At 43.4% G+C, this 16,442-nt stretch overlaps 1 protein-coding gene across 6 annotated transcripts in view; it reads left to right on the top strand.

Annotated features, from left to right (window-relative positions):
- Positions 1-9,251, top strand: part of SLC4A5 (solute carrier family 4 member 5) — a 122,656-nt gene extending 113,405 nt beyond the window's left edge. For 4 of the 6 annotated variants that reach the window (XM_030201799.1, XM_030201798.1, XM_030201797.1 and 1 more), the window contains exons 23-24: positions 6,935-7,002; positions 8,778-9,251. In XM_030201799.1, the coding sequence (XP_030057659.1) occupies positions 6,935-7,002; positions 8,778-8,934 (225 nt within the window). In that variant the 3' untranslated portion in view covers positions 8,935-9,251. Of the gene's footprint in view, positions 1-6,800; positions 7,003-8,777 lie in introns of all 6 variants that reach the window. The other 2 variants (XR_003941984.1, XM_030201801.1) reach the window with 2 other exon arrangements.
- The last annotated feature ends 7,191 nt before the right edge of the window (positions 9,252-16,442 follow it).

The raw sequence follows: 16,442 nt of genomic DNA, 5'->3' as shown, positions 1-16,442 counted from the left end.
AGTAACGAAGGCATTAGCTATTAAATCTAGACAAGATGTGCACACTAGACCTGAAGTTTAACGCCTGATTTTCTAATCCTGGAGATTTAGCCTGCGGTCGAAGGAGGAGGGAAAAGATAGTTCACTACTCTGTGCCAGTATGAACTACCCACAACATTTTTCTTCTTTCATTGAAGGGAATAGGTGTTTACATGGCTGAATGTGTGCTTAGGGGAGAAGTGACACAGCTTTGAAAGGATGGGCAGTGAGCGCAACTGCAGAAATTTACATATTGCATAAATAATATTAAAGTGTGGAATGCACATTTGGCATTCATGATATGCACATAATCTAATAATATACCTAGCCTGACATTTACATATCGTGGTGTCTGTGCATGTGACGCTTCTGCAGGTCCTGCTATAATCTGTGCATAAAATATCTGTTCAAAATTTGTATTTAGGACTTGTGGTATTAAAGCTAACACAATTTGTTTTGAAGACCTCAGTTGCCGGAGTCATGGGGACTTTACAGCTTTTAGCCTCCACTCTCCAATCATCACTGGTCTTCCTATGGAAATTTTTTGTTTTTTATTTTATGTTAGATTTATTACTATATTTTAATTTCTCATTTGAGTGCAACCCTTCCATAAACTTTATACGCACACATATCAGATTGATGCCGTAACAGCACTTAACTTTGATAAGTCAGTTCCCTGGGGGATATGTTGTCTGACACGATTTCGTGTTTCGCCATTTGGCTTTTGCAAGGATACCTCCCCTACAAAAACATATGAAATGCATAAACTTTAGTTGCATCATTCAAGAACTTGTTATATTAAACACAATACTTATATTCAGAAAATTCTTTGCTACCGACCATCTCTGTACTATATAATTCTTTCACCGATGTAAGATAGCGGTGGCATTTTTTTTTATCAGCTGATTTTGTCTCATCATTAAATTCCCCACCAATCAGAGAACACCCTCAAATCAACATCATCCATTCAACTTCAGCATTCAGTCTTAGCAGGGCTATCATGTTCAGTGTGAAGATTCAAAATTGTTGTTTATAGCTGGAAATTTCAGCTTCCATTTCGTCCAAATGGCAGATGAAATTTAATGTGGACAAATGTAAGGTGATGCATATTGGAAAGAATAATCCGAATCATAGTTACCTGATGATAGGGTCCACCTTGGGGGTCAGCGCTCAAGAAAAATATCTGGATGTCGTTGCAGATATAAAGCTGAAATCTTCTGCTCAGTGTGTGGCGGCAGCAGCTAAAAAAGCAAACAGGATGCTAGGAATTATTAGGAAAGGGATGGTGAATAAGACCGAAAATACTATAATGCCTCTGTATTGCACCATGGTGCGGCCACACCTTGAGTATTACATTCAGTTCTGGTCGCTGTATCTCAAAAAAGATATAGTAGAATTAGAAAAGTTTAAAAGAAGAGTGACCAAAATGATAAAGGGGATGGAACTCCTCTCATATGAGGAAAAACTATAAAGGTTAGGGCTCTTCAGCTTGGCAAGGAGGCAGCTGAGGGGAAATATGAGTGAGGTCTACAAAATCCTGGGTGGTGTAGAATGAGTAGAAGTAAATCGATTTTTTACACATTCCCAAAGTACAAAACTAGGGGATACTCAAGGAAGTTACATTGAAATACTTTTAAAATAAATAGGAGGAAATATTTTTTCACTCAATGAATAGTTAAGCTCTGGAACTCTATGCCGGAGGGTGTGGTAACAGCGGTTAGTATGTCTGGGTTTAAAAACGTTTTGGACAAGTTCCTGTAGGAAAAGTCCATAGTCTGCTATTAAGACAGACATGGGAAGCAACTGCTTGCCCTGGGATTGGTAGCATAGAATGTTGCTGCTAATTGGGTTTCTGCCAGGTACTTGTGACCTAGCTTGGCCACTGTTTGGAAACAGGATACTGGGCTAGAGATGGACCATTGGTCTGACCCAATATAGCTATTCTTAAGTTCTTATGTTCTCACAAAGAAGACTTTTGTACAGAAAAATTGCAAGAAATAAACTATACCATTTACAATTTACCAGAAAAAGAAAAAATTAACCAGCATTTTGGTCCACAAAGGAGAGAGGGAGGGAAACCAAGTGGTGCTTTTACTAAGGTGCGCAGGAAAATGGGCTGCACTACTGTAGGCGTGTGTTTTGGTTGTGTGCAGATCCATTTTTCAGCTGCAAAAAATGCCTTTTTTAAAATTTTTGCCAAAAATGGACGTGCGGCAAAATAAAAATTGCCACGCATCCATTTTGGGTCTGAGACCTTAACCACCAGCCTTTGACTTAGAGGTAAGGTCTCTCGCATTAACTGTACAGTAATCATCTACGCATGTAGAATAACGATTACTGCCAGGTTTTTGCTGCATGCCAGAAAATAAAAATTATTTTCCAGCGCACGTAGCAGATGCGCATCAAAAATGAAATTACCACACAGGCCACGCAGTAGCCGGGCGGTAACTTGAAGTTCACGTTCAGGCGCATGTAGACACCTACACAGTTTAGTAAAGGGGCCCCTAAAAGTCAAGAGAAGTCGACATAAAGACAAAGAAAATAGGATAAATCTGTGCCTTTTATCACTAATTGGAGTTGTGTCAACACTGGAGGCTTTAGCTTGCATTTAGGAATTAAAAAGAAGATGATGATGATACAGGTAAAATATTTTGTGCAAAAGCAACAGAACTCCAACCAGCATGTCCTACTAGGCAGCCATCTTGCCTTGTTATTTTGTCAAAAAAAAATCAATTTAAATTTTATATTCAAGAAATAAACCTGGATGACATAGAAATAAAGATAGTTGAAATAACAAGGAAGTAATTTCATAATGAATAAATAAATTATCTAGTACTTTTGCCCACAAAGGTCAAGGAATACATAACAAAGAAGAAAATAGATACCACCCTGGGGCAAGCTGATTAAGATATACTGTGAGGTACCATTCATCCAAGGATAATAGGATTCTCTCTAGTATTCAAAACTCAACAAACTGACTCAGTTAAAAGAAAAAAAAACATTTTCCACCATATATTACAAAACAACAACATGGAAATTTCAATATAGAAATCCTTTCCATGGCTAAGACTCTTGGCTTTAAGGCCAGAAAGTCCTTCCTGTGGCCTGGGTCAATTGAGAAAGATCAGGAAATATATATATTGTGCTGTCTGAGTCCTGCATATAGCAATCCAGTTTAGGATGGGCAGTAGAGTGCTTTGATGGAAACTCCAGTAATTTGGAATGTGAGGACAGTGCCGGGCAGACTTTTGCAGTCTGTGTCCCACAAATGACAAGACAGATTCGGATAGGCTGGAGTGGGCTTTGACGGCAACTCCAGTAGTTGGAACATAAGGACAGAGCCGGGTGGACTTCTATGGTTTATGTCCCAGAAACAACAATGAATGACCATGATCAAGAACATAATACATATTCATTGTTGTTGATTTAATCTTGAATTGAGAATGAATGTAACTGTTGGGCAGACTGGATGGACCATTCAGGTCTTTACCTTCCATCACTTATTATGTTACTATGTGTTGTAGAACCAAGGAATAATTCGTTCAAATGCCTGAAGTAATGTTTAAGAATCAAGTTGTGATCAGGCTAAAGTACAGAAGTAACCAGAAGAGTTGATTTTCCAGAAAAATGCTCCCTAGGACTCTCAAGGAACTCAGTCAGGTTCAAACATCTTTCTGGGTATCAAGCTGGTTACTAACAATTCCAGACCCCTTTCCAGCAGACATAGATAAATTCACAGCTCTTGAAATAGAAGGCAAACTGTCAGCTGGTGGCCCTAAAAACCTGCCTCATATACCATTCCACCGTTTCCACTGGCAAAACTATAGGTGACTTTGGAAAGTTAAAAAATCTAAGATCATGGCTCCTAGATTGGTTTTCCAAATATTCCAGTCTTTGTTGAACCATATTCTTTTCCTTATTCTGAGCTATATCAAAGTTTTCCAAATCAGTTAGCTGGGTTTCAACTCAGTCTAGCCTGGAGGCTTGCTGAACTTGTAGCGGAGACTGAGAGCTCAATATACAGATGGCAGCGGGCAACACTTTTGCTGTCCATTGCCGGGCAAGATGGTGGAGGCTATTATTAAGAATAAAATTGCAGAGCATATACAAAAACATGGACTGATGAGACAAAGTCAGCACGGATTTAGTGAAGGGAAGTCTTGCCTCACCAATCTAATGCATTTTTTTGAGGGGGTAAGCAAACATGTGGACAATGGGGAGCCGGTTGATATTGTATATCTGGATTTTCAGAAGGCGTTTGACAAAGTGCCGCACGAAAGACTCCTGAAGAAATTGCTGAGTCATGGAATCGGAGGTAGGGTATTATTATGGATTAAGAACTGGTTGAAAGATAGGAAGCAGAGAGTAGGATTGCGTGGCCAGTATTCTCAGTGGAGGAGGGTAGTTAGTGGGGTCCCGCAGGGGTCTGTGCTGGGTCCGTTGCTTTTTAATGTATTTATAAATGACCTAGAGATGGGAATAACTAGTGAGGTAATTAAATTCGCCGATGACACAAAATTATTCAGGGTCGTCAAGTCGCAGGAGGAATGTGAACGATTACAGGAGGACCTTGCGAGACTGGGAGAATGGGCGTGCAAGTGGCAGATGAAGTTCAATGTTGACAAGTGCAAAGTGATGCATGTGGGTAAGAGGAACCCGAATTATAGCTACGTCTTGCAAGGTTCCGCGTTAGGAGTTACGGATCAAGAAAGGGATCTGGGTGTCGTCGTCGATGATACGCTGAAACCTTCTGCTCAGTGTGCTGCTGCGGCTAGGAAAGCGAATAGAATGTTGGGTGTTATTAGGAAGGGTATGGAGTCCAGGTGTGCGGATGTTATAATGCCATTGTATCGCTCCATGGTGCGACCGCACCTGGAGTATTGTGTTCAGTACTGGTCTCCGTATCTCAAAAAAGATATAGTAGAATTGGAAAAGGTACAGCGAAGGGCGACGAAAATGATAGTGGGGATGGGACGACTTTCCTATGAAGAGAGGCTGAGAAGGCTAGGGCTTTTCAGCTTGGAGAAGAGACGGCTGAGGGGAGATATGATAGAAGTGTATAAAATAATGAGTGGAATGGATCGGGTGGATGTGAAGCGACTGTTCACGCTATCCAAAAATACTAGGACTAGAGGGCATGAGTTGAAGCTACAGTGTGGTAAATTTAAAACGAATCGGAGAAAATTTTTCTTCACCCAACGTGTAATTAGACTCTGGAATTCGTTGCCGGAGAACGTGGTACGGGCGGTTAGCTTGACGGAGTTTAAAAAGGGGTTAGATAGATTCCTAAAGGACAAGTCCATAGACCGCTATTAAATGGACTTGGAAAAATTCCGCATTTTTAGGTATAACTTGTCTGGAATGTTTTTACGTTTGGGGAGCGTGCCAGGTGCCCTTGACCTGGATTGGCCACTGTCGGTGACAGGATGCTGGGCTAGATGGACCTTTGGTCTTTTCCAGTATGGCACTACTTATGTACTTATGTACTTATATGCCAGCATTAAACCCGGATATTCAATACCAGGCTGTTTCCAGTGACTGGCATTGAATATCTAGGGATTTTTTTGAATGCTAAAAAGTTAACCGGTTATGCCAATATTCAGCGCTAACCGGTTAACCTTTTAGTGGTTAAAAATAGGCCTGCTATTTATGCGGCCTATTTTAACCACTAAACATAGCCGATTTAGCACTGAATATTTGCACCTAACTGGCTATGTCACTAACTGGCAAAATTCACTAGAGATAATTGTTAATGCTCTGCAGAATTTTAGTAGTTAGGCACCGATATGCTATTTAACCGGTCAGCGGCCATGTCTGGCCAGTTAAATAGCTTTGAATATCGTGGGTGAGTGACTGGAAAAAAAAGTATCATTACAGAAAATTGTAAAAATAATGCCTGAAGGGACTTAGGTCCCCGAAGAGCTTCCCAAATTGTGTCCAAATCATTGACTTTGGGCTTCACCAATACCCATGATAAACTAGAAGGACTCTGATGTTCCAATGACTTTGGGGAGAGCACAAATATTCTCCTGAGCATTATCTTCTCCTCTGCCAAAGGGAGAGAACGCTGCCAGTGGAGCCCCTTCTGCAGTTGGAAACACATGCTGGCTCTGGCTCCTATCGTGCAGCACCTCCACCAGTGGAAACACTTCTGGGACCAGGGGTACAACTGGGCTAAAAGTAGCCTCTACCAAACTTTGCTCAGTCAACCCTCCGGAGCTGCCAATAGCCCCGGGCACCTCACCACATGACTTAAGCCTGCAATCCTCATGCTTAGACTGCTCCAAATAGGGAGCAGGAGCAGAAACCGAGGGGTTGGTACAGGCTGTCCCTTTCCTCTTCCCCATAGGTACAGCTGCAGCTCAAGATCAGAGCTCCCATGCACACATCTCTTCAAGATGACAAGACCACTGTCTTGTTAAATTTTTCTCTGATAACAAAATGAGCATCACACTGACTATAGTAAGAATTGACAAGAGCCCTCTGCTATGTAACTGCCAGCACATCATGCACAATTTATTATTAAGCGTCACTTGTAGAAAGACATCAGCATGGCACTAGAAAATAAAACTAGTTACACGCATAGGACTAGATTCTATAAATGGCACCATAAAATCAGAGCTGAAAAATGTAAGTGCTGAGTGCTATTCTATAAAGGATCCATGCCCTTTATAGAATAGCACTCAGTGTAAAAAATGGGGCCCAACTTAAGGTGCTGGCAATTTTTTTTTTACTTGCATCCCAGTACATTGTACATATGTAGTTCCTATGTCTTCCTTCAGAAATTAGGACCAGGAGTACTAAAATGTAGCAGGAAGGGAATGGCAAAAAGCAGGACCTCACCTATAGCACTACCCCCAGAAACTGGATTACTGGTTTTCATGATGTTAGATTAAGTATCTGCCTTCTTCTCCAGGACGGAGGTCTTCAAGCTGGAGCTACGCCTTCTGATTCATCTCACACTAGCCCTGATCTGGATCACAGGTAATTTTTCAGAACTGGCCCCAGCCCTAAGATATAGCAGATCTGAGTCTAACTCTTTTGGTTGGGGTTGGGGTTGGTATGAAGTTAATACACTGATCCATAATGACCTCAACTGAGATGCCAAACTAAAGTTTTATCAATTTCTGCCTCACATCTTGCAAGTTAAGGCTATAATCACACTGATGGAGTGGCGTAGCCAGTCATTAATTTGGGGGTGGGGGTAGGAAGACTAAGCTAACAGATAACCTAGGGGGCACTCTCTGTCCTCTTCCCTCTCTTCCCTTTGCCACTACCAAAAATTAAAATTAAAACTACCTTAGCTAGTGGCATAGGCTTAGACTGGGGGGGGCGAGGGGGGGCAATGCCCCCCCCAAACGACGATGAGGCGCCGCCGCGCCATTAGTTAAAAAAAAAAAAACACATGCACGCACGCGCTCCTCTCCATCCGCTTGGCTTCCCTGCTCTCTCTGTCTGCGTCCCGCCTTCCTCTGACGTCAGAGGAAGGCGGGACGCAGACAGAGAGGGCAGGGAAGCCAAGCGGAGTAGCGTGTAGCAGACGGAGAGGAGCGTGTCCGTCTACTCCTCTCTCTTCCTCCCTCCCTCCCTCCCTCCCTCCGCCGCAGGCAGCAGTCTTTTCCAGCGTTCCTGGCAGCGGTAGCGATGTGCACGCTGCCTTTGGCTCTGCCCCGAAGCCTTCTCTTCAAGTTCCTGTTCCCGCATAGGTGGGAACAGGAACTTGAAGAGAAGGCTTCCGGGGCAGACCGAAGGCAGCGTGCACATCGCTACCGCTGCCAGGAACGCTGAAAAAGCTGAAGACTGTTGCCTGCACCGGAGGGAGGGAGGGAGGGAGGGAGGAAGAGGGGGGGTAAACGGAGTCACCATCTTGGACCTCGCGGGGGGGGGAGCAGAGGGAAGATGGATGGGACTGGGAGGGGTGGGAAGCAGAGGGAAGGAGCAGGAGATGAATGGGACTGGGAGGGGTGGGAAGCAGAGGGAAGGAGCAAGAGATGGATGGGACTGGGAGGGGTGGGAAGCAGAGGGAAGGAGCAGGAGATGAATGGGACTGGGAGGGGTGGGAAGCAGAGGGAAGGAGCAGGAGATGAATGGGACTGGGAGGGGTGGGAAGCAGAGGGAAGGAGCAGGAGATGGATGGGACTGCGAGGGGTGGGGAGCAGAGGGAAGCCTACTGGAAAGAAGACACTGAATAAAACAGAAGACACTGGGACCAAAGCGAATAGAAAAACTAAATGATCAGACAACAAAGGTAGATAAAAGTATTTTATTCATAATTTATTAATTGAAATGTGTCAGCTTTTTGAAATGTGCATCTGTGATATTTTGCCTGTAAATTCAATTCCTTCCTCCACATTAGCATATTCATTTGCATATGTATATATGCAAATGATATGCTAATATGCTCCGCCCATTCTTTGCCCCCCCCAAATGAAACAGTCAAACTACGCCTATGGCTAGTGGGCTCCCCAAGCCCTTCAGTGGTAATTTGCATGATAGCTGCTTATTGTATTTGAAGCTAGAATTCTACATTAGGCTTGCATTAGGGTTGAGTTAAGTGTCAGCATGCTTACTGAATCAGCCCCACCATGAGATGAGAGAGGGATCCAGTCATGAAGGATGAGAAGGGAGGGGTGAAATGGATAAGGTGAATGGTACTTTGGTAGGTCATATTATCTTTCTGTGGTTTTCCTTTTTATTTTTCATGGTCTTATTGATGCAGATTGTACTGTTATCACAAACCATGTAATCATGTCTTTCAGTATTACTCTTCATCTGAAGATTTCCTGTCCTTCGTCTCCTGCAGTTGGCTACCCTGGACTGCCACTGGGCACTGTGCCACAAGTGAAGATCAAAATGGAGTCAGACTATGACACAGACAAGCTACCTAGAGACATGGACAGTGAGACCATGTTATAACATTCACTTAAGCCATTGGATTTGCATAGGTCTAGAATCAAAAACAATGTTCTGTATTTATTAGCTATAGTTCTATAAGATACAGTAGAAATGACAGCTCTCAAGGCTGTGGGGACAGAAATTGGAACATGAGACACTTTATTCATGGTTGACTACTGAGTCCATGTAATGGTAAAGAATGGCCAGCACACCAATGCTGAGACAATTTTAACAATGACTAAGGGCCTCAAGTACACATTTTAGAGTTTTTGAGGAAAGTGAGAAACTGAAATGGCTGAGAGCATAGCAAGGTTGGATTAAATCAAACCAAGGAACAATGGCAGTGAATGTCCAATGTTTTCCAGTGCCAATGTAACATACATATATAGTAACATAGTAGATGACGGCAGAAAAAGACCTGCACGGTCCATCTAGTCTGCCCAACAAGATAAACTCATATGTGCTACTTCTTGTGTATACCTTACCTTGATTTGTATCAGGGCACAGATCGTAGAAGTCTTGCCCAGCACTAGCCCTGCCTCCTAAACACCAGCCCCGCCTCCCAAGAAGCACATAGAAACATTACTCTGCCATCAGCTGTAACCTAGAAGAGGTCAGAGCTTCCCTTCAGGTGTGGTATATCTGTCACTACACCTCTAGCTTTAATCCTCTGTTGTGACTTCTGCAACTGAGGTTACATTTGTGTTTTATTAAAACTTATTTATGTCTGGTGAGGCATCCATCTACATTACTGAAGTATTAAGGCAACTACTGTAAACCCAAGGCAACCCCTTTCTTCTGCCCATTTATGCATTGGAAGAGACAAGTTATATAATACACAGCATGGGGGTCATAAGTGGTGCTGTGATTGTCCTCCAATGAGAAGTCTGTAGCAGCCAACCTCGCCCACCCCACCCATGTGCCACACTGCCCTCACCCTAAGAGCATTAATCCATCATTTTCTGATGGCAGAGAGGTTTTGTGATCTTCTTACAGTGCTGACATAGAAAGGGGTGAATGGAGAGGCTGCCACACAGGCATTACACCACAAGTGACACCAATGCAGCAGCAGCATAACCAGGCGGCCAATTCTGGATGGGCTTTAGCCCAAGGTGGATGGGCATGCAATTATCCCCTCCTCCCCACTCCCCCCCCCCCTAATGATCCAGTGTTTGGCGCCTGAAAATATAAATACCTGAGCTGAGGGGATGCCAAGCCCTGTCAACCAAAGACCTCTCCTTCCTGAGTCAAACCTGCAGCAGCACATATTAAAGCTTTAATGCCAGCTCTCTCCCACATATTCAGTTAGACTTGAACTGGTCTGCGGCTGGTGGGGCTTGGCATCCACACCAGCCAGGAAAGCAGAGGGGTCCCAGGCCTCTGAGCCCCCCCCCCCCCCCCCCCCCCCTCCTGTGGCTACACCACTGCAATAAATAGCACTCTGATGTGGGCAGCCTCTGGAACTAGAATATGAAGAGACTGCTCTCCATTTTAACATAATCAGGCTCATTTTAAAATTCATGTTGCTGTTGGCATTGCTGCTGCTACAGCCTCTACCCTATCCCCTCCCTCAGTGCCAGAGTAGACAGCAGCAAGGAAGTGCAAACAGGACACCCATGTCTCTTTCACACAGGCTCAGAATTTGCTTGCAAGCCACTGATGCTACACTACAGGGCTAATTCTATACATGGCATTCAAAAATGGGCATTAGAAAAGATCAGCACTAAGCTGTAAAGGGTACATGTCCATTCCAGAATTAGCGCCTAACTCTGGACACCAGACTTACACCTGTTCAAACCCAGTGTAAATCCTGGTGCCCAAGTTGGGCGTGAAGACTCATTAAACTTTTTGGAATAAGGAATAACCTCTGTGTGATCTAACACCATAAAGGAATGGTGGGGGGAAAGACCTCAGATGACTGTGGTATCCTTCCAGATGCCAAAATAATGTAATATCACAGCATCTAAACCACAGTTCACAGCTTCTATCATCGGTCACAAAAAACCCCAACCAAACCAATAAATGATTTTTTATGAAAAAAATTATTGTTAGTGCAGACAATTTCTATCAACAAAAGTGTATAGTGACATGATTAATTTTCATATAACCAAGTCAAAAAGAAACTGAAAGTTAAAAACTTAGCTTGTGTGGCAATCTGGAGCAGTAGAATATCAATCCCAACGGGGACCCATTTCACCATATGCCTTCCTCAGGGGACTGAATACTGCAGTGTTACTGCCCATTCAACTACTCCATTTGCAATGCCAGTCTTCACAAATGCCGTTTGTTGAAAAGCCAAGGAACTCCAGCCTGCATACACTCCCTCTTTGCTCTGTGAATGCCACTGACCCAACCATTTCCCTCCCATGGCCATGCTCCTCTCTTGGGTTTCACACACTGGGATTTAGGCTCTCAGCATTATAGAATAGTGCACAGCCAGATATGTACGCAAATCCTAATTGGTGCCGATTGTCACTTAGCATCTAATTATTGATGGTTAACAGCACGTCCAAATCTGAGCACCATATATAGAATCTGGGGATTCCATCATACATAGAGCTGGAGCTAAGTGAGCTTGTATCATTGCAAGGCCCGGGGCTCTGGAGGACAGAGGGCTCAAGGTGGCTTCCTGTGGGTAGGAAGGGGAAGACCACATGTAATTCATGCTGCTATATTTGAGGGATATGCCATACTGTCAGGGGCTAGGGAACAGAGAGATGCAGGAGCTGCCAGACAAGAAGAGAGGCTGATATTAAGCAAAGAGAAATGGATGGAGAGAGGGGATTAGTGATGGCTGTAGAATTGAGAGATGGGGGGAGGGAGAGAAGGATAGGAGGATGGTTTCTAGAGGGCAAGTAACTGTATTGCTTTTATCCCTCCACCCCCCCCCCTGCTCCCAAACATCATTCTACTTTGACCATCTGTTGTTTTTTGGGTTGTTGTTGTTGTTTTTTTTTTTTAAAGTTATAGCCCCATCATGGTTCAGTGCTTATGACTTACTAGTTGGAAGTTAACAAACAAAACATTAACATCACCTTTTTCTTTGGTTTCTTTTTTTTTTCATTCCTGTGGTGATATTTACAGTCTCCACTGGGTATTGATAAGCTTAGCTGAAAAATAAAATACATTCTAGAAGAGATCAATAAAAGCTGGTCTTTTATTTATAGTTGCATGGGAGGCATGGAAAACTCTTTCCTGTCCAAATTCCTCTGAGGTCTGGCAGCACCCACAGCTCTGTATAACCAAGCAAGACATGAGGTTATCAGTCTATACAGAAATCATTGGAGTCAGCAACATATCTTTAGAAGGGGGAAGTTGGTGATCTAAGTAAACGTACTTACATCTGGGGTGCATGTACAATGGAAAAGTCTGGTACACAAAACACTTCTCAACTACCTTAACAAATTGTGATAATTATAACCTGCTTCGTTTAGCTTTTGCTAACACAGCATGTGCAGTTTGCTTTCTCACGAAGATGGCTAGCAATTGCAACTTTTGTCTTCTATTGACCCCAAAACACCTGTTAGATTTGGACCCCTTAGCTTCTTTTATTTTGGGGTCTAGTTCCTCTTTTCCTATAGATATTTAGAAATGCACACACAGTGGTGGCCCTACCATTAGACCAACAGAGGCTGGGGCCTCAGGCGGCCTTCTTTATGGAGCGGCATCTTTATCCCCTTCCTTCCTCAACTCCCCTCCCTCAGCCTAATTTCTTTTTTTGTTTTTCAAAAGTCGGCAGCAATCCCCATACGATGCCCTATCACCAGCACCAGTATTTCCTCTGTACTGTGGGCCATCTCTCTGACGTAACTTCCTGTTTCCTCGTAGGCAGGCCGCAGTATAGAGGAGATGCCAGTGGCAGGGCGGCGTATGGGAATTGCTGCCACCACTGCCTTTTGAAAACAACAACAAAAAAAAGAAGGTAGGCTCAAGGAGAGGGGGTGAGAAAGGAAGGGGGGAGATGCCAGATCGCAGCCAGGGAGGAGAGGGAGATGGCAGAGAAAGTGTGGAAAGATGTTCAACTCAAGGGGGGGGGGGCATGATGCAAGGGGGAGGGGCTGAGGCATCATCTCATCCCTGTCTCAGGCAGCAGATTGCCTTGGGCCACCCCTGTGCACACATACCATGTCTTGTTTGGCCTATGTCTAGTAGAGTTTGCTATGCTTGCATTTGTTAGTAACTCCTTTAAGGCATTTTTCAGGAAGTTTTAACCCTTTCTTCACTTGCCACGATACATAAATAAGGGTTCTCTTATGAGCATCATGCCCCCCCCCCCCCCCCACACTGCATGCAGGTGTCACCTCAATACATGTGGTATAAATACAACAAAAAGTAAGCTCTGGGTGGAGAATTGTGGCTGTCGATAAAGGTATATCCTTTTGAGCTCTATGACACAAAGTTAATCTTGGTTAGGAACTGGGTGTCCCATAGAGACAAGGCACACAGACACAGAGGTAAGGAGGCAGTCTCTGCTGAGCAGAGACAGCCAAGGTGATATTGATGGCACTGGAGCCACATTTCCTATATAATAAAAAGCACCTCCAACATTCTGAAGCTGACTCCGTGGCACTGTAGCAGTGTAGGGCTCGTAAGTGTCATTCAGCATTTCATTGGCTCTCACTGTCCCCGCCCTCACAACGAGGAAATGGAACGCTGCATAGTTGCCAAGCAAACAAACGCAACATCACAGGAACGAAGAACCAATCAGACAGAGCGGAACTTGGAGGAGGGAACTGGAGTGGATTGAATCTCTAACAATCAATCATATACAGGGAGGTACGAACATCAGTGGAGGCAAGTGCACAGAACAGAAGGGACGACAAATATTTAATCACTTTGTCACTCACACACATCACAAACACAAAATCACTCTGTATATCTCTTTCTTACACTGTAAAACACACTGTCACTCTCAGTCTCTCACATGGGCAACTGTATGTTGCATGCTCACGAGTAAGAAGCTCTTCTGATGTGATTGTTAAACTGATTGAAGGGCCTGAACAAGGAAAACTTTTACCACATTGTAACACAGTTTACACAAAAACTATTGTATATAAAGAAATCTTACACATGTAAACAACAATTACATTCAGAATACAACCGTGGAAACATTAATGGCAGGAACTCATTACATTGCTAGTGCCCATTTCATTGCGTTAAGAAACGGGCCTTTTTTTACTAGTGGGTTAATAATTTATCGATGATCTGATTGCAAAAAGAGGGACATGAAAAAGACCACCACAAAGCTAAAAGGAAGAAAGAAATCAAAATAGCAAATGCATGGGTAGAAGAAAAAATGGTGAAAGATCTGAAGCAAGCAGACAAGATTTTTTTTCAAGTATATTGGCAAAAGGAGGAAGGCCAGAGGTGGAATTACAAGACTCAGAATACTGATGGTCAATGTGTAGATAGAGATGAGAGAAAAGCAGAACTAATCAACAATTTCTTCTGTTCAATAGTCATAGAAAACAAAAGCAGCATAGGACCACGAATGTTTAACAATGTTATTCATGAGGATGATGTAGATATCACCCCGTTTCCCAGAAGAAACATATTTATGAACAATTTGCAAAACTAAACATGGACAAAGCTATGGGACCTGATGATACATCCCAGGATACTTAGGAAACTTAGAGAGGTTTTGGACCTACTAAAGGATGTTTAATAAATCCTTGAAAACTGGAGAAGTACCATAGGACTATAAAAAGGCAGATGTGGTCTCTTTTTACAAAGGTGGTAACAGAGGTGGGAAACTACAGACTTCTGAGCCTTACACTGACTATAGGAAAGGTAATGGAGATGCTGCTGAAGGAAGGATAGTCAAATATCTACAGTCCAATGAATTACGAGACCCAAGGCAACATGGCTTTACCAAAGGCAAATCTTGTCACACAAATCTAATTGATACCTTTGGGTGACCAAAGAATTGGATCAAGGGCATGCTACTTAGGATTTCAGCAAAGCCTTTGATACTGTTGGGGATGGAATCCCAGGTGATAAACAATCATATATTGGTCAACTTGATAATGGCAGAATGTGGTGGAAAATGGAAATCACTCTGAGGAATGAAAGTTGAGTAGCAGAGTGCCTCAGGGATCAGTACTGGAGCTGATTCTACTCAAGATATTTGTAAGTGACATTATAGGGTTAGAAGGAAACGTTTGTAGATGACACAGAGATTTAGGCAACTTCGGTCAAGCCATCTAGTTTGCCCATTTCTGATCAGCATCCCTGAATTGATTTTGCATCATTTTCCAGAAAACAACTATTGCAAGCTTCATATCATGACTCTGTTGCCACCCCCTCCCCCTTCCCCCTCAGACCCCAGCATATCTCAGTGTCTAACCTACTGCATTACATTTTTCCATTATGTTTTATTATGTGACTCTAGAAATCTTCTTGGGCAGGGGTTCTCAACCCAGACCTCAGCACACACCTGGCCAGTCAGGTTTTCAGGATACCTGCAATGAATATGCATGAGATAGATTTGCATACAATGGAGGTTGTGCATGCAAATCATCCATATTTATTGTGGCTATCCTAAAAACCTGACTTGCTAGGTGTGTACCAAGGACTGGGTTGATGCTCTAGATTAAACTCGGTGTCAACAACGCTATCCATCCATGTGTTACTTTTTAAGAACCAGGCATATATGTGTTGTAATGCAGAACATACTCCTATAAATGACCTCTACTACATTAAACACTTCTCAGCCATTCACTTTATTCATAAAGAAAGGTATAATCATTAACAACCCTCACTACATTACATTTAAAGGCCTTAGAGGTATTGACTAATAATCCAAAATGCTGCTATTTCACATGTTCAATTAATTTCTCAGCAGTTCTCTGAAATAAAGCAGCCAGGCAGGAGGGCCCAAGACAGAATCTAACTTGTGTGACAAGTCCCCTAACACTCCTGTCCCCACCTACTCTGTAGCGACTACAGGACAGAGAATGGGCAAGGAATGATCTTTTGCTTCTCTGTGTTCCTTGCACCCTGTGTAGCTGCACCAATTGCACAACCCTCAGACTGGGCCTGCAGTCAGGTCTTCTTCAGGTACCCATATCTATATACAATATTTCAGTACCTAGCATGGAGTTATCAACAGTCAAACTCATGTATCATATCCAGTGGGATAATTTTTGACCAGCAGCACCCCCGTAGCATGAAGGCCTCAACCACAAAAAGGGTCTGATGGTCCTCTGTCCTAGAAGCACTGACCAAACTGATACCATATGGTCATCTTTCTGCCTCATCAGTAACACAGAAAGCCAGCACAAATCTCAAGAGCCGCTGTATGTATTCAAATGCCTACCCCCCCCCCCCCCCCCCCTTTTCATGCATGAGCTTCCTGTTCCTTAGGAAATGCATCATTGTTGCTGAAAGATGGCCATGGAGCACTGCTTCTGGTCAGTAACTGGAGGTTGGAAGAACTGTATCTTTTGTGCTTGACCCAGGACCAGATAGATGAGGGGACAACTAGGCACAAGAGAGCAGACGGGGGGCAAGGGGGCTGTGAGACTTAT

The sequence above is a fragment of the Microcaecilia unicolor genome, chromosome 4 (assembly GCF_901765095.1).
Source record: "Microcaecilia unicolor chromosome 4, aMicUni1.1, whole genome shotgun sequence".
NCBI classification, from domain to species: Eukaryota; Metazoa; Chordata; class Amphibia; order Gymnophiona; family Siphonopidae; genus Microcaecilia; species Microcaecilia unicolor.
Note: the sequence above shows the minus strand (reverse complement) of the source record. Positions and strands in the feature narration are given on the sequence as shown.